The sequence below is a fragment of the Microcebus murinus genome, chromosome 12 (genome assembly GCF_040939455.1).
Source record: "Microcebus murinus isolate Inina chromosome 12, M.murinus_Inina_mat1.0, whole genome shotgun sequence".
Classification (NCBI taxonomy): Eukaryota; Metazoa; Chordata; class Mammalia; order Primates; family Cheirogaleidae; genus Microcebus; species Microcebus murinus.
In genome coordinates, this window is record NC_134115.1 from 92,336,248 (window position 1) to 92,355,937 (window position 19,690).

A 19,690-nucleotide genomic window follows, 5' to 3' on the forward strand; every position below is an offset into this window, starting at 1 on the left:
CAGGGGACACACTCCCACCCCCACACAGCCTCTAGACAGACCTGAGCCCTGCAGGTGAGGCTAACGTGCAGATGACGTGAGGCTGCAGAGGGTGCGTGTGCGCGTGTGTGTGGCATGCACAGGGTGGGAGCAGATGCTGTCATGTAGCCTGGGACTCCCTCCGGGAGGGGCCTGCAGCAAAGGACAAGAGTCGCCAGGACAAAGCTCACCCTGCTTTATTGGCCTGAAGGTGGTCAAGGGTGTCCCATCACGGCCAGTGCCCGGGACTCCCTCTCAAGGACCCGGTCTGAGCCGGCAGCCTTCCTGGCCCACGAGAGGTGCTGGTCCCAGGCTGGAAGAGGCTCATGCCTCTGACCGCAGCCACCTGCACATCTGGGCCCTGCCTGGGCGGGAGCAGAGGCTGGGTCCTGGCCCTGGCGGGGCTAGGAGACAACGCAGCAGCGGTTGTGGCAGCGGCAGAAACGGGGGCAGTGGCAGCAGCGGCAGCAGGGGCAGCAGCAGCAGTGGTGAGCGATGTCATCGCCGCGCCCCACGGGCGGCAGGCCCGAATAGGTCAGTCCCGGTGGGCGCTGCCCGCAGCTGGAGGGGTTGCAGGGCTGCTGGCTCTGGCCAGGGGCAGCCCCCTTGGCGCCACCCTTGGCACCACCCTTGGCACCCTTGGGCTCTGGGACCTCGGCGGGCTGCAGGAGGTGGGCTGGCTCAGGGGCGCAGGGCCCCATGGGCAGAGGCTGTGTCTCTGAGGAGGAGGAGGAGGAGGAGGGAACCATCTCTAACTGCTGCCCCAGCTCAGGCCGCAGGTGAGCCCGGGGGATGCTGATGTGGGCGTAGGGGTTCTTGACAACCATCTCGTGGGGGTCCATGGCCCAGCCTGCAGGAGGGGGCAGAAATGACACAGGTAATGACTCAGTGGAGGGGCATGGCTGCCCGAGAGCTGCAGCCCAAGAAAGCTCCCACCCCAGGACAAGTCGGCCTTGTCACTGCATCCGTGGTCATGGGTGCAGGGCCCTCCAAGCATGTACACAGGCCTCTGTTGTAGGCCAAGTGTGTGCAAGCAGTGAGGGCCAGTGACTCCCAGCTGTCACCCCCCTCCCGTGTGTCCCCCTCCCCCCGTGGCATTGCCACTGGGAATGGGTTAGGGAAGTCTGGGCGATAGGAAGAGCAAGGGGCTTGCCCTGGGGTACCCCTGAGCTCAGCAAAGCCCTCACAGGCAAGGACTCACCTGCAAGGGTTGTGTGGCAGTGGCAGCAGCCAGTCCTCTTGGCCCTCCAAGCTCCAGGTCCCAGTGCCTGAGTTGAGACATTGGCAGCCGCCTTTTCCCTCCTTGGGAGGGTGGGGCCACCGGGCGGGGCCCAAAAATGGGGTTCCCAAGATCCCGAGAGGCCACGGCAAGTCAGCTGGATCACTCCTCATTCTTAGGTAGGTGGCAGCCCAGGCCTGGGCTGGAGGTGCACGGTCAACCTGGAGTGACTCAACCTGGACACATTCGGGGCATGTCCTGGGCCAGGAAGCAGGGCAGGAGGTGAGGCCGAGGTTACAGCCCCAGGAAGGAAGTGGGTCTGGCAGGTACTCACACACCTCCAAGCCCCTTCTGGCAAAGTTCTCCACGTGAGCCCAGCCTCTACCCAGCAGAGACTACTGTGTTTGAGAGCACAAACTACTTGGAGAGTTTTCCACTGTTCTAACAGATAAAAAAATTTGATTCACACATGTTTGTCACACATTTCTCTTATACTACTGTTCATGTCACAAGTTTCAGACACTACCAACATCTTGCCCTGGGTTCTGGAATGCAGTTCCCCTCTGGAGGCGGGCGGGGGATCACAGGCCGCCTCCCCAGTGTCCCACGCTGGGCCCTGACCCCTCCTGCCCTGGGAGCCTGGGCTGCTCCATCTTCCGGGAGGGGAGGTGCACAGCCCGGCTGGGGCAGGAGGCTGGTGGGGGGAGCTGGGAGCAGGGTTAAGGCCAGCAGGTAAAGGGATGAGCCTGGAGGTGGGGGGATGACCATGGGAAATGGGGAGGTGAGTCCAGGGGAGGGGTAAGTAAGCATGTGGTGGCAAGGTGAGCCCAGGGGCTGGGGCTGTGAGCCCAGGGGCTGGGGGTGTGAGCTGGGGGTAAAGGGGTAAGTAAGCATGTGGTGGCGAGGTGAGCCCGGGGGGTGGGGGGTGGCAGCGAGGTGAGCCCGAGAGGGTGGCGAGGTGAACTGGGGGGGGAGGGGGGGCGAGGTGAGCCCCAGGGGTGACAAGGTGAGGGGGGAAGGGGGGATGGCGAGGTGAGCCCGGGGGGCTGACGAGGTGAGGGGGGGGTGGCAAGGTGAGCCCGGGGGGGTGACGAGGTGAGGGGGGTGGTGGTGGCGAGGTGAGCCTGGGGGCTGACGAGGTGGGGGGGTGGCGAGGTGAACGGGGGGAGGGGGGGCGAGGTGAACCAGGTGTGTGTGTGTAAGCCAGGGGGTGGTGAGGTGAGCCCGGGGGGTGACGAGGTGAGGAGGGGAGGGGGGGTGGCGAGGTGAGCCCGGGGGGTGACGAGGTGAGGGGGGTAGGGGGGTGGCGAGGTGAGCCCGGGGGGTGGCGAGGTGAGCCCGGGGGGGTGGCGAGGTGGGCCCAGGGGGTGGCGAGGTGGGCCCGGGGGGTGACGAGGTGAGGGGGGTAGGGGGGTGGCGAGGTGAGGGGGGTAGGGGGGTGGCGAGGTGGGCCCGGGGTGTGGCGAGGTGGGCCCGGGGGCTGGCGAGGTGAGCCCGGGGGGTGACGAGATGGGCCCGGGGGGTGACGAGGTGAGTCTGGGGCAGTGGGTCCGGGGCTGAAGCAGGAGGGGCGGGACCAAGTCAGACCGGCCCGGACACGAGTCCAGGAAACCTGGCGCCGGAGGCAGGCGACGCAGATCTAGATACCGGGGACTCCAGAGGCAGACGACAGAAGCCCAGTGCGCAGGCGCCGAAAACCCCGCCCCCTAACCCCGCCCTTTGCGTGGCGGAAATGGCGCATGCGCAAACCAGGCCGAAGGGGGAACGACAGAAATGTTATTTCCCAGAAGTCACCGCGCTTCAGGGTTTCCCAAAAGACCCGGTTCGGAAGACCTGATCCTCGGCCCGGGCTGCCCCAGCTCCGAGTGGCCCGGCGGGGAGGCCCGGGTTGGGCGGGGCCTCGCCCGTGTGGGCGGGGCCTCCTGACAGGGGCGGGGCCTCACGGAGGGGGCGGGGCCTGCTCGGTGGGTCGGAGAGCAGAGCCTGCGGCGTAGGGTGGGCTTCGAGCCCGCTCTGGCCTAGCCTGCCTCAGTTGCCCCCGGGTCACGCCAAGGCCCCGTAGGGCCCCCACCGCCCTGGGCGGTGCTCCCGTCACTGCTCTAGCGGGGTGCGCCCAGTCCCCGGGCGCGGGTCCCCCAGAGCGCCCGAAACAGGCCCTGGCAGGCACCTGCAGCCCGTCCACCCACGCGCGCTCCGGCCCGCCGGCCCTAGGCCCTGCTCAGAGCCCGGCGCTGGCTGCCTTCACAGAGAGCGCTGTGGCCCGAAGGGGCCAGGACTGTCCAGGGCCAAGGGCAGGGCCCAGCGCTGGTCACAGAAGTGGCAGCACAGCACGTGGCTGTGGGCGGCCAGCGGGGGAAGCAGGAAAGGATGCGGCCTGTGCACGCCTGAGCGGGGGGCATGCCGAGGGTGTGTCCTCCGAGGGTGTGTGTCCCCCGAGGGCCGCCCTCCGCTGGGCTGCGGCCTGCGCACCTGCCCAGGTGTCTGCTTGGTCTTCTGCAGAATCCCATCCCCGGTGTGTCCACTGTCCCCCGAGCCTTCTGCTGACGCCCGACCCGCCCTGTCCACCTCTGGCGTCTGCTCGCCCACCTCCACTCATCCGCTCGAGGGCACCTTGCCTTCTCCGAGCCGCCAGTTCTGGGCAGGCTGGGCACTGAACCCCCCGGGCGTGCCCACTGGGGCTGGCAGGAAGGGCAGGCAGGGAGGGTTAGGGTTAGGGTTAGGGTGGTTCAGGGTGGGGCCCCGGGAGCCAGTTTTCCTGGGACCCACTTGCGGGTCTCCTCCCCTCCCCCTCCAGCATCGTGGAGCTTGGCACCACAAGGAAGGAGAGCAGGACTCCCTTCCAGAACTGGTGGAGGGGTGCTGGCCAGGACAGGGCAAGCCAGGAGAGGAGAGGAGGGCTGGGGCGACGCGGGGGCCTGAGCGGACAGAGGGGCGGCCGGGCGACTGGCCCCGCCCCGCGGACCCCGCGCGGGTCCCCAGACTGGGGGGGTGGCGCTGCGGGCGCGGGCGGGCGCCGCGCGCACTGCGGTCCCCGCGCCTCCGCCGCAGAGCGCGCCACGCTCCGCACGCACCTGCCGCCGCCGCCGCCACCGCCGCCGCCGCCGCGCTGCGCCGAGCCCAGCGCCCCGCGCCCCTGGGTGCCGCCCGCGGCCCCGCCACCGCCCGAGGTCGCCGCGGCCGCCGCGGGAGCAGCCGGAGCCCCCGGAGCTGCCGGGCCCAGGCGCGGGCACCGCATCCAGGCCTGCCTTTGAGACAACCTCTGCGGCGGCGGCGCGTGGCCCGCGGACGCCAGGCTGGGGCAGGTGAGCGGGGGCGGGGCGGGGGTTGGACTCGTCGCCCTTCCCCACCCTGGCAGGGGTCAGTCCTCGGGAAGGTGCGTCTGGCCTTGGAGGCGGGGACCGGGGAGGGGGTTGGGTTCTGAGTCCAGCGGAGGTCGGGATCCCATGGCTGAGGTCAGGGTCAGAGGTCGGTGCCTGGTCCTTTGTGCAGGGGGAGGTGGGAGCGGGGGTGGGCGTGGGCTCGGGCGCTGCCCTCACGCTGTCTCTCACCTGCAGCTCAGGCCTGGCCCAGGCCTCTCCTCTGCTCCTGCCGCGGAGCCTGCCGCCCGGGTCCTCCTGCAGCCAGGGCTCAGGCTAGCTGCCTTCCCTGGGCGCCCTGCCTTGGAGCCATGGGGCCCACCTAGTCCCCACCTGCCCCGATGTCCCGGCCCGGGGACTGCTGACCTCGGCTGCTGGGGGAGCCCCCCCCACACCCCCTCGTCAGCCTCAGCAGCCAGAGACCCTGGGTGAAGCCCTGGGCCAGACCCGCAGCCCGGGGCAGCCCCCCACACCCCCCTACCCCTGCCTGCCTCCCCCTCCCGCACCCCTTCCTCCTCCTCCCAGGACTGGACCAGAAAAGCCACTGTGGCCACTGGGGGGGGCCCTGCCCCCCCAGCTCTTGCCGGCCACCCCTAGGAGTCCACGGGGCGGCCGGGGTCCCCACCAGGCCTGGCAGGACCAGGATGCTGCCCCCTCTCCTTCCCCCCAGCCCCACCCAATGCCCCCACCCACCCAAACATCCAGTCTGACTGGAGAAAGCCGGATGCCCGCTGACCCTGGGCCGGAGGCGGGCAGTGGCTGGCCAGGCCTCCTCATGTCCTGCCTGAAGGGCCCCCATGTCATCCTCAAGATGGAGGCCATGAAGATCGTCCACCCTGAAAAGTTCCCTGAACTACCAGCGGCTGCTCCCTGCTTCCCATCTGCCCCCCGGCCCACCCCCACTCTGGCACCCAAGCGTGCCTGGCCCTCAGACACAGAGATCATTGTCAACCAGGCATGTGGGGGAGACATGCCTGCCTTGGAAGGGGCACCCCACACCCCACCCCTGCCACGGAGGCCCCGGAAGGGCAGCGCGGAGCTGGGCTTCCCCCGAGTGGCGCCGGCGGACGAGGTCATTGTGAATCAGTACGTGATTCGGCCTGGCCCCACTGCCTCCACGGCTCCTTCTGTGGCGGCAGCAGGCGGCGAGCCCCTGGAATGCCCCACCTGTGGGCACACGTACAACGTCACCCAGCGGCGTCCCCGCGTGCTCTCTTGCCTGCACTCTGTGTGTGAGCAGTGCCTGCAGATTCTCTATGAGTCTTGCCCCAAGTACAAGTTCATCTCCTGTCCCACCTGCCGCCGTGAGACTGTGCTCTTCACCGACTACGGCCTGGCCGCACTGGCTGTCAACACGTCCATCTTGAGCCGCCTGCCGCCTGAGGCGCTGACAGCCCCCAGCGGCGGCCAGTGGGGGGGTGAGCCCGAGGGCAGCTGCTATCAGACCTTCCGGCAGTACTGTGGGGCTGCGTGCACCTGCCACGTGCGGAACCCGCTGTCCGCCTGCTCCATCATGTAGCGCCCACCCGCCCACCGCTGCCCGCTGGTCCTTGCTCGCCGCTCCTTCGGGGACCTGGCCCTGCCCCGCCGCCCGCTGACCCTTCCTCGCCCACCGTGGCTTCTGGCCACACCCTGCGTGGCATTGTCGCTACAGCCAACTTTGCCATTAAAACTCTGCCAAAGTTTGCACCTGTTCCCTGGACTGAAGCTTGCTCCTGTGGGCTGTGCCCAGGTTGGGCCTAGGGTGGGTGCCCAGGGCTGCAGTCCAGGCAGTGTCCAGCCTGGAGCCATCAGAGGGAGGCCCAGAGCATTCAGGGCTGGCCCGCTCTGCTCACTGGAGGCCAGGCTGGGCTGAGCACGCAGCTCCGGAGGGCTGGGCCTGGCTGTGAGCGTGTGTGCAAATACCTACAGGTGCAGAGCTACTTGTGGGCACCCAGAAGGGCTCTGGGTGGGTTTGCAGAACGAGCCCAGCTGGACAAACAGAGGATGCATCCTCTGCACCGGCCGACAGTGGTGGTAGGTGGGGGGGGGGCGCCCGCATGGGGGTGCAGGTCAGTTGACGTCCCTCCTGGTGCTCAGCTGGCCCTGAGCGCCTGCTGGGTCTTCCAAGACTGTGTGGGGACGGCCTTGGACAAAGGCTGGCTGAGATCGTGGCAGGGGAATGAGGACTGGGGTCCTCCTGTCTGACATGCAGACCACCTGGGTTTGGAGGAGGGACCTTTGCAGGGTGGCATGAGGAGAGCCTGCCTGTGGGGAGGACAGGGCAGTCATGACAATGGTACTTAGAGCAGCCACTGTTTACTGAGAGTCGCTCTTGTGCCAGGCACAGCACTCAGCCTGCTACACCCCATCTTGCACCACGTCACCAACCAATCCCATGAGGTGGGCTTTGGACATCTCCGTCCTTCAGATGAAGATCTCAGGCTTGGCAGTGTGAGGTTGTGCAGGCAGTTGGGGAAGAGCCATGGCTTGGGCCTGGCACCCTCAGGTCCCCAAGCCTGGGTGGGCCATTGTCCCTTGCAGCACAGGCTGGCACCAACTCCCTGGCAGCTCTGGCCTTCAGAGACACACACTGACCTTTGTCTGGGACCCAGAGTGGGCAAGGCCATGCAGCCCCTGCCCTCTCCCTGGAACTCACTGCTGGAGCTCTGTGCACTTTTGTGTCCATTGTGCTTGGGCCTCTGGAGGTGGAGGTGTGGCCCGGTGGCAGTCATAGCCAGTGCGGTGACCTCCCTCCACCAGGTGCATGGGGCCCTGCTTGCACACCTTCCTGCTGGCTGGCCTCCTCCAGCAGCTGTCCTTGGTCACCGGTGTCCTTGGGCGCGGCTGGTGTCTGGGCAGCAGGGCGACTCTCTGGCAGGGGCTGGCCCCCGGGGTAGGCCTGGGCCCTGGTCCAGCGACAGAAGGCCTTGACTGAAGGCCAGTGCCCTGGGTGCAACCTTGGGTTTTTCTGCCCGAGCATCAGGCCTCACAGCACCCAGGTGTGGGGACGTGGGCGTGAGGGTGGTCAGGGTGCTGCCTGGTGGCTGGAGCGGTTCAGGAGCATAAGGAGCAACCCCAGCAGCATGAGCGGCATGGCGATGAGCCCCAGCCCCAGCAGCTCGAGGGCCAGCAGGCTCAGCAGTGCCAGGCGGCGGGCACAGGGCCCGCGCTCCCGCAGCGCCCAGAGCCAGGCACTCAGGCGGGGTGGGCAGGGCAGGAAGGGCAGGCAGCCCCGGCCGCCCCCGGGGCCTGCCAGGAAGCGTAGCTGGTAGCGGTGCTCCAGGGAGCCCCAGGGCCAAGGGCCAGGGTGGCGGGGCACCGGGGTATCTCGGGGCGGTGGGCGTGAGGGCCCATCGGCCTGCAGCAGCTCCTCCTGCAGCTGGCAGATCTCCCACTCGGGCATGGGCGTCTTCTGGCGGCACAGCGGGCAGCGCACGCGGCCCAGGTCCGAGCTGGGGGCCATACCCAGCAGCTGGTGGAGGCAGCCCGAACACAGGCCGTGGCCGCAGTTCAGCAGGGCCAGGCAGTGCTCCTGTGGCCCGTAGGGCTCCGTGCAGATGGGGCACTCCTCCTCCTGCCCCCGCCCTGCTGCCTCCTGCTCCTCCCCCTCCTCCCCGGCTGGCAGGGCCCAGGCACCCACCCTGGCTATGGCGGGGAGCCCCAGCAGGGGCTCCCTGTATGTGGTCCTGGCACCCTGGGGGACCCCGAGGCCATCTCCTTCACTCGCTGGCACCTGGGACAGTGGAGCCAGGTGCTCAGGGCCCAGAGGGGCCCCAGGTGGACTGGAGGGCTCAGAGCTGCAGTCAGCGGGGCTGCAGGAGCCAGGATAGGAGGGTGGGGACCCCAGGGCGGCGGCAGGAGTGGTTAAGGCGGGAGGTCAGTGTGGCGCTCAGGGGTGGGCAGTCTGGGCTCCAGCACTGACCTCCTCCAGGCTGGAAGTAAACTTCGCTTGGGCCCAGCAGGCGTGCCAGCTCCAGTGGCTCCCGGGCCCACACAGCACCGTCCCCGGCCAGATCTGGCCTGAGCCTCGTCTAATCCTGTGCCAGTGACTGACAGACTGACAAACAGGCTCTACGGGGTGATGTGGGCCGGCCTGCCGGACTCCTCCAACAGGATTTTCCCTCCCAGCACCAAAGGCCCCTCCCAGAGGCGGGACAATGCCTCCACTGCACCCCTCCCGGCCGTGCCCCTTGCTCTGGGCGTGGGCCTGCTCCCAGGCAGGGCAGGGATGGTGCACGCCAGCCTGGCTGGGGCCCTCCCAGCACCTCACCAGGGCCCTTCTGCCGGTCACCCCCACTTGGCCACCAGAGCCCGACAGAGCTTGGCTGACCCTCCAAGCTGTAAGTTCACAATGGAAACAATAGGTGCCTCCAAGCCTTGAGTTCACAGTGGAAACAGTAGGCGCTCACCATGTTAGAATCAGACAGCAAAGTTGCAGCAGCAACCCAGGCAAAGGTGTTGAGCAGTGACACAGGCACATGCAGGGGCACCGCCACACTCGGTGGCTTCCTCCGAGCTATGGGCCCACCCACCCGCCCACCACCCAGGGGGAGCCCGAGGAAGGAAGAAAGCACACGTCACAAGCAGCCACCAGGAGGCGTCATTTACTGCGAGGCTTTCCTAGAACCAGGAGAGGAAGGGGCTGCGCTGGCCTGGGCCCTCCCACTGCGTCTTAGGAAGCCAGGCCCCACCCCCCACCCCTGCCCTTGTCTGAGCCCTGCAGGTGTCAGGGGTGACTGGGATGACAGCAGGCTGCAGCGGGAGTGCCCAGGGAGTCCCCAGGGCAGAGAGGACCAGTGCGGCCTTGTAGGGACCCTGCACCACCTCAGAGGGCTCAGCAGGCTGCAGATGCCTTCCTGGGTCACTGTACCTGTGCGGGTGGTGCTGCCCAGGGCACCTCCCTGACCAGGTCGGGGGGGACATGGACACAGAGATGCGTGTCAGGGTGAGGGGAGGGAGGGGAGGGGCCCACGGAGGCTGCAGTGAGGCCAGGGCTGAGAGGCTGGGACTCAGGGGCCAAGGGGGTGTGACCGTGTGCAGGGAGTCCTGACCAGCGGGGTGTGCAAGCCCCAGGCCTGGTCTGAGAGGACTCTGGGCCCAGACCAGGCCTGGAGGTGACAGTGGTCCCTCTGCCAGGTGCTTCCCTCTGGACTCCCTTCCCTGGGCCTGGAGGACGGCCACCAGCCTGGGTGTGGGCTGCCGGACAGCGCCTCAGGCCCACGTCTCAGTCTGGAAGCGCAGCGTCCGCTGGAGCCTGGCCAGGTAGGCGGCCGCGTCGGGGCCAGAGAGCCCGCCCTCCTCCTGGAAGATGGACGTCAGGGCTTCCGAGACGTCGGCCGGCATGTACTTGGCGTTGCTGGAGGAGGGTGCACACAGGGTCAGTGAGGCTGAAACCCGGGGGCGGGGCTGTGCCCACTCCTGCCACACGCCAGGCCCGGCTCACCCTGCCAGGTAGAAGCAGGCGCCCCTGCGGTCCAGCAGTTCCCACACGAGCGGCCCGAGCTCCCGGAGCCGGTGCTGCACGTACACCTTCCGCTCCTGCGGGGCGGGAGACGGGCAGGTGGCTGAGCCTGAACAGCCCCCGCCCCCGCCTCCCCCGCCCCCCCGCAGCCCCCGGCTCCCAGGCACACCCACCTGCTCCCGGGAGAAGGCCGTGACCAGGGTCAGGCAGCCCTTCCTCTCCAGCTCCTGCCACTCCGCCTCCCAGTAGAAGTCCTGGTCCCGCCAGCGGCAGCCAAAAAACAAGACGTTTCCTGGGGGCATGCAGGGCGGTCTCAAGTCAGGACACAGGCCCTGGAGGCTCAGTCGGACCCGCCTGGCCCTGGCCCTGCGCTGGGACCCCAGTGCGCTCACCGGTCCGGCCCTGGGCCACACGCTCCTGGATGGCTGCTCGGAAGGGGGCCACCCCGGTGCCCGGCCCCACCATTATCACAGGTGTGTCCGGCGTCTCCGGGAAGGCCAGGCCCCCAGGCCGCACCCACAGGGGCACCCGCACGGCTCCTGCGGCGGGAGGAGGAGGAGGAGGCATGAAGAAGCTGGAAAGATCCAGCGTTGTTGTGGGCACAGGGGAACAGGAACCCTGGGCCACAGGTCCCCTGGGAGCAGGGTCACCTCGTCCAGGGTCCAGGGACGCCAGCCAGGAGGAGCAGAGGCCGCGGCGGGGCTCCCTGAGGCGGGTCTGGTACTGCACCACGGCCACGAGGATCTGCAGCCTCGAGGGGTGCGCCTGGAGCAGGGAAGGGGGTGAGGACCAGTGGGTATCCTGCTCGGGGAGACCGCCCCGCCCGCTGCCTGGGCCACCGGCGCCACCCGGGTTCGTCCTGGGCAGGGGAGCGCCTCCTGGCCAGAGGGCAGTTGGGCCGTGAACCCAGTTTTCCTGAGGCCGGTCCTGGCTCCGCCCCCAGGCCTCACCAGCAGAGAGGAGGCGATGGAGAAGGCGCGAGGCCGGATCGCGGGGATAAGGTCCAACAGGTAGTCTGGTGGGATGGCGCCAGCCGTGTGCGGGAAGTCACACAGCACCTGGGGACAGAGTCTCAGTGTGGCCACGGCTCGGGACCCGGCACCCAGCACCCGCCCCGAGGCCGGCCTCACCTCCAGGACTGTCCTGCGGGGGCGGCTGCAGTACTCGTGGAGCTCCTCCTGGCCCTGGGCAGAGCTGAACTCCAGCAGCTTCTCCCGCTCCAGCTCATGGGCGGACAGACAGGCCAGGAGCTCGAAGAAGGAGCGGCGGGGGACGCTGGCAATGTCCAGGTACTGGGTCACGAGGTGCTGCACGGAGCAGGGCTGGGGCAGCCCTGGGGGGCAGGGGACGCCTGCAGTGGTGAGCAGAAGACCCCCGTGGGCTCGGGCCAGGCCCTCGGTGGGGGCTGAGGGTGTGGGGGACGGCGGATGGCAAGGCCGGCCTCGGCCGGGGCGCACCTGCCTCCCGTGGCTGCAGCGTGAAGCACCGGTCGGGGTCCAGGCCCAGCACCTGGCAGAACTGCTGCACGTGGGCGGCCGAGTTCGAGGGCTGGATCAGCACCACGTCGCCAGCGGCAAAGCTGTGGGGATGCCACGGGGCTGTGAGGACTGTGTGGGAGGGGCGCGGGGGCTGGGGGAGACTGCGGAGGGAGGACGTGAGTGTCCCAGGAGCGCTGGGGGTCCTCAGGCGGGAGCCGTTGTCTCTGCAGCCTGGCCCCAGCCTCCCTGCAGGCTGCCTCCTCCCCAGCTCTGGCAGATCTTCTGCACCCCAGGTCCACAGCCCCTCCTCATGCTGCCCTCCCAGGCTCCCTGGGGCGCCTCCACACCCTGTTGGCCCCAGGAGACCCTCTGCCCGCGCTGGCGTCCCAGGCTGTGCTCGGCCCCCTCACCTGATGCCGGAGCCCGTGATGTCGAAATCAATCAGCCGAACGTCCTGGAAGTGCGAGGGGCCGGTGACCCTCTGGTTGGAGACCACGGGTGCCAGGAAGGGCTGCAGCTCTGTCGGGGGCCCTTGGGAGACCGGGCTGGCCGCCCTCTGTTCCTCGGAGCACGTGCCGGGAGCCTCTTGGAGGAAGTGCAGGGTGAACTTGGAGGGCAGGCTGCAGGGAGGTGTCTCGAGTCAGGGCAGGGCCTTCTCTCCCCAGGGGCCACTGGCCCACACCTCGGAGGGACCCAGGGCGAGGTCCCCAAGGCCAGGCTGGGTCTGCGGCACCACTGGGGGGTGACCCAAGGCCCACACTCACGGGACTCCAGGGGGGATCACGGCGAGGCCTCGAGGCACCGGGCACAGCTTTAGCACTTTCTCCCACAAGTCCCGCAGCCAGGGGTCGACAGCAGCATCAGGTCTGGGAGAGAGTGGGCCCTGGCCTGAGCAGACCTGCCCCCGCCGGGCCAGAGCCAGGGAGGTGGACACCGCCTCCCGCAGACTCACCCCAGCTCGTGCTGGTCGTCGCCCAGGCACACGGGCAGGAGGGCGCTGCCCCCGAGCTGCAGCAGCCGCCGGTGCAGCTTCTTGGCCACGAAGTTGTACCTGTGGAGACAGCGAGGCCGGCTCTGGACCCAGCCAGGGCTTGGGTCGCTCCTCAGCGGACCAGGGGGAGCGAGGAGTGACCAGGCATCTTCCCGGGGGGCCGGCTGTTTCTCGATTTGGCTCATGAAGGCGGAACTTGGTCCTTGTAACCCACCTTTTTCAGGGAACGCTGTCGGCAGTCGGACCCCCTCTGTCCCCCCCTCCCCGTGCCCGTGCACGCCACCAACACGAATATCACGCCACACGGAGAACAAAACCTCCCAGCACAAATGTGCGATGTTGCCACCCCTTTCCCTGTTTTCTGTCCTGTTGGCCTGAAGCGACGGGGACCCCTGCCTCGCACACAGCTTTGGCCACGCAGCGCTCAACAGCCCCTGGTCCCTGCTTGGGCGGTCAAGCGGCTTTCAAAGTTTTGGTGTCTTAAGATGCCACCTGCACCCTTGAACACAAACCCCTCTTTATTTCCTCAGGAAATCATGCAAAGCGATGCTACTCCCTGCTTGGGGGTGCAGGTGTGTGTTGTGACAATGCTGAAAGAGAAAATCCGCAGGTGGTCCTCCTGCCAGGAGGGCAGCGTGTCCTCCACAGGTGCCCTACGTCACGAATGTCTCGCACTACGTTTTTTTGTGTTTTTTTTTTTTGAGACATTGTCTCATTCTGTTGCCCAGGCTAGGCATCAGCCTTGGCGTCAGCCTAGCTCACAGCAACCTCAAACTCCTGGGCTCAAGCGATCCTCCTGCCTCAGCCTCCTGAGTATCTGGGACTACAGGCATGTGTCACCATGCCCGGCTAATTTTTTGTATTTTTACTTGTTTGACTAATTTCTTTCTATTTTTAGTAGAGACGGGGGTCTTGCTCTGCTCAGGCTGGTCTCAAACTCCTGAACTCAAGCAATCCACCCGCCTCAGCCTCCCAGAGTGCTAGGATTACAGGGGTGAGCCACAGCGCCCGGCCCCCCGAGCTACATGTTTTTGTAAAAGTGGGGGATAGCGCCAGCTAAGTCTCTGCTGATTTTTTTTTTTTTTTTTTTTTTGGAGACAGAGTCTTGCTTTGTTGCCCAGGCTAGAGTGAGTGCCGTGGCGTCAGCCTAGCTCACAGCAACCTCAAACTCCTGGGCTCAAGCAATCCTACTGCCTCAGCCTCCCGAGTAGCTGGGACTACAGGCATGCGCCACCATGCCCAGCTAATTTTTTCTATATGTATTAGTTGGCCAATTAATTTCTTTCTATTTATAGTAGAGATGGGGCCTCGCTCTTGCTCAGGCTGGTTTCAAACTCCTGGCCTTGAGCGATCCGCCCCCCTTGGCCTCCCAGAGTGCTAGGATTACAGGCGCGAGCCACCGCGCCAGGCCTCTGCTGACTTTTGTTATGGGCTGTGATGTGACGGCCCAGGTCCAGCGGTGGCACTCTGCCACCCTGCCTACTTCCCCTCTGTGTCCCCATGTCATGCACCAAGTGGCCCACTGGGGAGCACCCATGGGTGAGAACTCGAAGTCAGAGCCACTCAGGGACCACGTGGCCTGCAGAGGCCGACCCGCCCTCCCCCGAGCACCTCTTACCGGCCAGAGCACCGGGCCAGCGCGTCCACCCGCCGCTACTCACTTGGCGTATGAGGAGTCCCCGAGGCCCAGGACAGCAAAGTCCATTCGACAGAGGGAGGTGGAGGGCAGGTTCTTCCGGAATATAAACCTCCAGAAGTTCTACAGCCAGAGGAAACCCCGAGTTAGAGTTCCCGACTCTGGGCCCGCCCTGTAGCTGGGAGGGAGGGAGGGTCTCACGGAATCCACAGAGCTGGGGGCAGGGCCTGCAGGATAGGGCTGGCCCAGGGCCCAGCAAGACCAGGGCCCACCCTGCCTGTGGGAGGCTGGGCACCCCTGAGCTCCAAGCCTGAGCAGAGGCCCTTCCCAGGGTGCCGTGCCCTCCTGCTCCTTGAGAGTTTCATGTTGTTAAAGCAATAAAACCTTTTCTTTTTATTCTATTACAATGGCAAGAAGTTTGAGAAAATGCACGAAGCCATAACAGAGAAGAAAGCGACCCCCAGAGCCGCAGAGGCGCTGGGAGGTGACTCCATCAGCGGGGCATAGCTGACGGGGCAGAGGCTGGTGAAGGTGGCACGTCCAGGACAACCCCGGCCTCTGGGCTCCAGCGCTGGTGGGCGCGTCTGCTCCCCATCAGCCTCCCCTTGGCCGCTCTCTTCCCTCACGCTGAGATTCCTGTGTCCCAAGGGCCGCTTAGCTCTCCACCCACGACCATCACCCGTGCCCCATGGACACGGGAAGGGCTGAGCTGTCAGTCTTCTCTCCCTCAGAACTCCCCACCCCAACGGGCCCCAGGCCACCATGAAGAGGCTCTGCCCACACCCCTTCTCCTCCCTTGCTCTGGACCTGCTCCCCAGCTGCCCCCTTCCCCATAGGGACCCCTACCTGTCTGTCATCCCCCAGCCAGAGTGTGGGCCTCCCTCTGCTCCAGGGGGTCTATCCTGTGCCCAGACCCCAGAGGTCCGGGTGCCCATGACATGCCCTTCTTCTTCCCAGGCGGGTCCAGATGACAGTGCCTCCCCTCCACACCTCCCTCTGCAGGGGTCTCCCTGGTGTGCAGAGGCCTGTCTCCTCCTTGACCTTCAGCCAGGGTGACCCTAAGCCCCCAGCACAGCCTCTGTCCACTCCGTCTTCACCAACCCCCCAGGGCCCCTTTCTGCAGACAAGCACGGAGGTGACAGCGGGGACCCCCGGACCACACTGTGGGTGAATAGACTCTGGCTCTGTCAGGCACGTAGCTTCATCCACGGGCCTTGGACCACCCGTGAGAGCAAACACGCTCTGCCTCTGGCCTCCGTGGGCCCTTGCTAGCTCTCCTGGGGAGAGGCCCTCTTTCCTGCTGATCTCGGTAGAGCACCTCTTCCTGAGAAAGGGTTCAGGAAAGGTAATTTCCATGGCCCTTCCTGCTCGCAGGTGGCTTGACTTTCCCTCACGTTGGATCGACAGGTCGGCTGGGCACGTTGCAGACTGAAAACCCTCCTCCTGCAGAAGCTGCTTTGCTCTGGGCTCTTCCAGCCTGGCGCCACCGCCCCTTTGAGTGTGCAGGGCACTTCCTTTGTCCCCAACAGCTAACACCCACAGTGGCGCTCCTGGTGGGGGCCCTTCCCAGGCACAAAACTAGCTCTCTCGGGCTGGAGACTTCAGTTCAGGGACATTCTGTTATTTTCCTCGATAATTTCCTCCCCAACGTTGTTTTCTCTTTCTGACCTACTGGAACGATCTTCAAATTTTTATGTCTTTCTTCCATTTTCTATCTAACTTTTTATTATACTTTCTGAGAGGATTTCTCAACTTTATCTTCCAGTCTTTTAAAGTTTTTTGATGTCTCCTTAAAGAACCGTTCCTGAGCCTCCAGCTTTCCCCTGTTCTCGTGCTGCTGGCCTTGCCATGTTGTCACATGGGGGCCATGTCCTCTGCAGAGAGGATCGCAGCTGGTCTGGCCTCTGCTTGTCCTTGCTCCTCCAAGGTCCGTGTGAGTTTCTCTTGGTCTCTGCCTTTCACTGGGTCCTTCCTTTGGCAATGTGGTGATTCTTTGTGGCCTATTTGTACTTAAGAAACTAAAAGAAAACCTTGTGGATGAGCCCTTCAGCCAGTGAGATTTTCCACCAGGAAGTGGGGCAGGCACCTTGTCCGTGGCCTTTTACTGTGGACTTCGGTTTCTCCAGAGAAGACCCCTCCTGTCAACTGCCTGGGGTGCACGCCTCACCTGCAGCCTTCTCAGCAAGGACCCCAGGAATGAGGCCGGGGTCTTCCCGTTCAGAACACGGATGGCCACTGAGGAGTCTTGCCCCTGCCTCCGTGTCCCTGGGCCTGGGGTCTGCAGCCTCTTGCAGGAGTTCCCATCCCTGCTGTGGGGGTGGAGGGCAGCCCACGCTGGCTCCCCACTCCTCGTGTTCTCCTGGGGGCACTCATCCCTGAGACTCCCTTTGTTGACCCAAGTCCCAGCAAATCATCCTCACCTTTGTGCTATTGGCTACCTGGCTGCCCAGCCCAGCTCAGACTCCAGGGAGGTCCAGTCCCCCTCCTCTCCCACCCCTGCGTCCTCCGCATCCTGCCACTCGCCTCCTGCCTTTGCTCCCCTCTGCCAGGCTCCCTGTTGAGAAGATCCCCACCTGTGCTCAGGTCATCCCAGCTCGGTCCCCAGTCGGTCCTCAGCCTCCTGCCCAGTCTTTCCCCCACCAGCACTGAAACATGCCAAGTCTCTCCCATCTGATAAACACCTTCTTTTTAACTACTTAGCCCTTTTGCAGCCAGAATTTTTGTTTCAAATGCTTACTCTAAATATTCTCTCTACTCACTCGCTTATTAGCAGATTTCTTGTAATCTGGCTTCTCTCCTCAAGAGCCACTAAACCTGCTCTCCCTGATGTCACCAAGAATCCTTTTGTCAATAAATCCCACAGACGCCTCTCAGGCCTCATCTTATTTGACTTGTGCACAGCTTTAAATGCTGTGGTCCTTTTGGGACACCTGCCTCCCTGCCCTTTACCTTGGGACAGTGCACTCCCTCCTGCAGCTGCTTGTCCACTTTCCTGCCCTTCCATGCCCTAATGTTCAGCACAGCCTATCCTCACGGGACAGAAGAGCTTCCTTTTCTCACACCTCTGTATTCTGGCCACTTCAACATCTACTATGGTTCCCAACCCCGTGGCAGTGGCCCGGTACCAGTCCATGCCTGTTAGGATCCGGGCTGAGCATCACTGCCTGAGCCGTGCCTAACCCCCTTTGGTCCATGGAAAAACTGTCTTCTATGAAGTCAGTCCTTGCTTATGATATGTTAAATGGCAAAAGAAAAAAAGAAAGAAACCAGTCCTTGGTGCCAAAAAGGTTGGGGACTGCTGAATATCTGCCTCCACCCTAGGATCCTACTTGGAGCTTCAGACCATCAACCCTAGATGTCTCCAGGCACCCTGTCCTCCCCACTCTCCACACCCCTCCGTGTTCTCTGTTTCTGCGCATAGAACTACCATCCATCCTGGTTCCAGAGCCCAAATCCCTGTCTTCATTCTGCCTTCTTTCTCATCTAACAGATCCATTCAATTAGATGTCCTGCTGGTTCTACCTTCCTAACATCTCTGGAATGCGTCCACTTCTGTCTTCTGCCACTAGCCTATCTCAGACCACCAGGGTCTCTTGCCTGTGTTCTGTACCTCTAGGTGTTATTCTTGCTCTCCTGCAACCTGTGCCCCTGCAGGTAAGTACTGGTCTTGCTAGAATATGAACGTGACTGTGTCACCCCCATATCCCCATGTCCGCAGCCTTTCATTTCAAGCCCATCTGGCTTACTGTGGCTGCCCAGGCTCTTTGGACTGGGCCTGGCTTCCTGCCTCTCTTCCTTTCCCCTCTTGCCCCCAGTGCACTCCTTGGCTCAGCCATCCTGAACTACTTCCTCCTCTGCACAGCCTGTTCCTTCTTCCCTGGTGCCTGAGTAGCCCCCACTCATCCTTCAGGACTCAAACTATGCTGTCTTCTTCCAAAAAGCTCTGAGTCCCAAGGCTGGGCTAAATACGGATAGATGCCCCTTACCAATGCTCCCATAACATCTAGCAACTTCCCCAGCAACAGGTATTTCCTGATGTTGTCACTGCCCATTCAATATGTTGCTTCTGCTATCGTGTGAGATCTGTGAGGGCAGACATGTGGCTGTTGGGTTCACAGTTGGCTTCCCAGCAGATCATGCCAGGAATATATGTACTCAAAAGATGTTCAAAGAATTAAACAATGTTATCTGAAGGTCACACAATCTACACACACACACAAGACCCAGAGCAGATTCAGACATAGCTCTGGAAAAATGTGAAAGCCTAAAATGGAGAAAAAGGCTATTTGGTGGCTACAAAGAGTTTATTAGAGAGGACAACCAGAGCCCCCAGCTCCACCCAAAGGTATCCTCTTTTTTTTTTTTTTTTTTTTTTGAGACAGAGTCTCACTTTGTTGCCTAGGCTAGAGTGAGTGCCGTGGCGTCAGCCTAGCTCACAGCAACCTCAGACTCCTGGGCTCAAGCGATCCTTCTGTCTCAGCCTCCCAAGTAGCTGGGACTACAGGCATGTGCCACCATGCCCGGCTAATTTTTTCTATATATATTAGTTGGCCAATTAGTTTCTTTCTATTTATAGTAAAGACGGGGTCTCGCTCTTGCTCAGGCTGGTTTTGAACTCCCGACCTCGAGCAATCTGCCCCCCTCGGCCTCCCAGAGAGCTAGGATTACAGGCGTGAGCCACCGCGCCCGGCCTCAAAGGTATCCTCTTAATCTGCCTTTAACGTGCATCTGATATAGGAGGGCAACTACTTGTGCTCTTAGGACTCTTCAGGCAATGAAAATGGAGTGAGGGTTGAGGACAGGGATCTGAGAAGCCACATCAGGCCAGCCTTACCTTCATGTTGTCAGGGGGGTCTCCTTGGCCTGTAGTTGCACAAACAAATATCACCAGAGGCTCGTTAATCAGATTCACCTCAACAGAAAAACACACGTGTAAGACCTTGGGCTGTAAATGACCAGGCATCCTCCCTGAAACCTGGTCCCCTCTCTTTCGCTCAGGCCAATAGGGAAAAGGGCCCTACGTGAGCAACCCTGGCCACCAGCCTGCCTTTTCTCTTTCAGGCTTCAACTTCCTCCAGGTGCTAAACTGAAAGAACCCCGCCGTCCCAAGGTCCCCCTTCCCTTAAATCCTCCGTAGGGGAAGAGCCCGCTATCAGACAGAACACGAGTCCTTTTGAGTTGACGATAGTGAGGAGAGGGCACGCCAGGCCTGCTGGCGTCTCCTCGCCGAGGCCCTAGGGAGCCCTCACCACTGGATAGGAGTCCAGGGCCTGCACCCGGCAGCAGAGGTGCCGGCGGCGGGCCTCGCGACCCAGCCTCTCCGATACATCCTGAGCAGTGCCTGTCTGGCTGCCGAAGAGCACCAGAAGCTGCAAGCTGGGCATCGGGGTGCGCCCTGGAGATCCCTGGACCGAGACTTGAAGACCCGGCAGACAGCTCAGTAAGCCTCAGGACACTGACCACAGCGACTTCCGCCTTCCGCCGTCGGCCGGAAGTGACGCCATTGGGATGCGCCCGGCGGGGCATGGCGTCCGTGCGCTGCAGGCGGA

General features: G+C 63.9%; 4 protein-coding genes across 7 annotated transcripts; 1 reads left to right on the forward strand and 3 right to left on the reverse strand.

Annotated features, from left to right (window-relative positions):
- Positions 1-198: 198 nt before the first annotated feature.
- CYSRT1 (cysteine rich tail 1) lies at positions 199-2,961 on the reverse strand. Of its 2 annotated transcripts, none has more exons than XM_076009172.1 (3): positions 2,885-2,961; positions 1,220-1,678; positions 199-868 (listed from the first exon to the last, which is right to left on the reverse strand). In XM_076009172.1, exon 3 carries the CDS (start codon positions 858-860, stop codon positions 423-425), a length of 438 nt encoding a protein of 145 aa, XP_075865287.1. In that variant the 5' UTR covers positions 861-868; positions 1,220-1,678; positions 2,885-2,961; the 3' UTR covers positions 199-422. The 2 variants fall into 2 exon arrangements, with proteins under 2 accessions (XP_075865287.1, XP_012639956.1); XM_012784502.3 differs by having other exon boundaries at positions 1,220-1,495; positions 2,885-2,959.
- Positions 2,962-4,666: 1,705 nt separating this feature from the next.
- Positions 4,667-6,280, forward strand: RNF208 (ring finger protein 208). Its single transcript, XM_012784491.3, has one exon. The coding sequence runs from the start codon at positions 5,273-5,275 to the stop codon at positions 6,110-6,112; it is 840 nt and encodes a 279-aa protein (XP_012639945.1). The 5' UTR covers positions 4,667-5,272; the 3' UTR covers positions 6,113-6,280.
- A 392-nt stretch (positions 6,281-6,672) lies between these two features.
- LOC142874329 (ring finger protein-like) lies at positions 6,673-8,452 on the reverse strand (the record flags this gene model as incomplete). Its single annotated transcript, XM_076009175.1, has 1 exon — positions 6,673-8,452. A coding segment is annotated over one exon (852 nt), but the record flags the coding sequence as incomplete, so codon positions are not given.
- A 711-nt stretch (positions 8,453-9,163) lies between these two features.
- On the reverse strand, positions 9,164-19,667 carry NDOR1 (NADPH dependent diflavin oxidoreductase 1). 3 transcript variants are annotated; one of them, XM_012784475.3, is made up of 14 exons: positions 19,391-19,667; positions 18,976-19,004; positions 14,167-14,264; positions 12,467-12,565; positions 12,279-12,380; positions 11,925-12,134; positions 11,494-11,615; positions 11,167-11,387; positions 10,987-11,094; positions 10,687-10,801; positions 10,429-10,575; positions 10,210-10,328; positions 10,019-10,113; positions 9,164-9,931 (listed from the first exon to the last, which is right to left on the reverse strand). In XM_012784475.3, the coding sequence occupies exons 1-14, from the start codon at positions 19,665-19,667 to the stop codon at positions 9,787-9,789; spliced, it is 1,887 nt and encodes a 628-aa protein (XP_012639929.2). In that variant the 3' UTR covers positions 9,164-9,786. The 3 variants fall into 3 exon arrangements, with proteins under 3 accessions (XP_012639929.2, XP_012639928.1, XP_075865289.1); XM_012784474.2 differs by having other exon boundaries at positions 18,976-19,053; positions 19,391-19,617; XM_076009174.1 differs by lacking the exon at positions 10,019-10,113.
- Between the last annotated feature and the right edge of the window lie 23 nt (positions 19,668-19,690).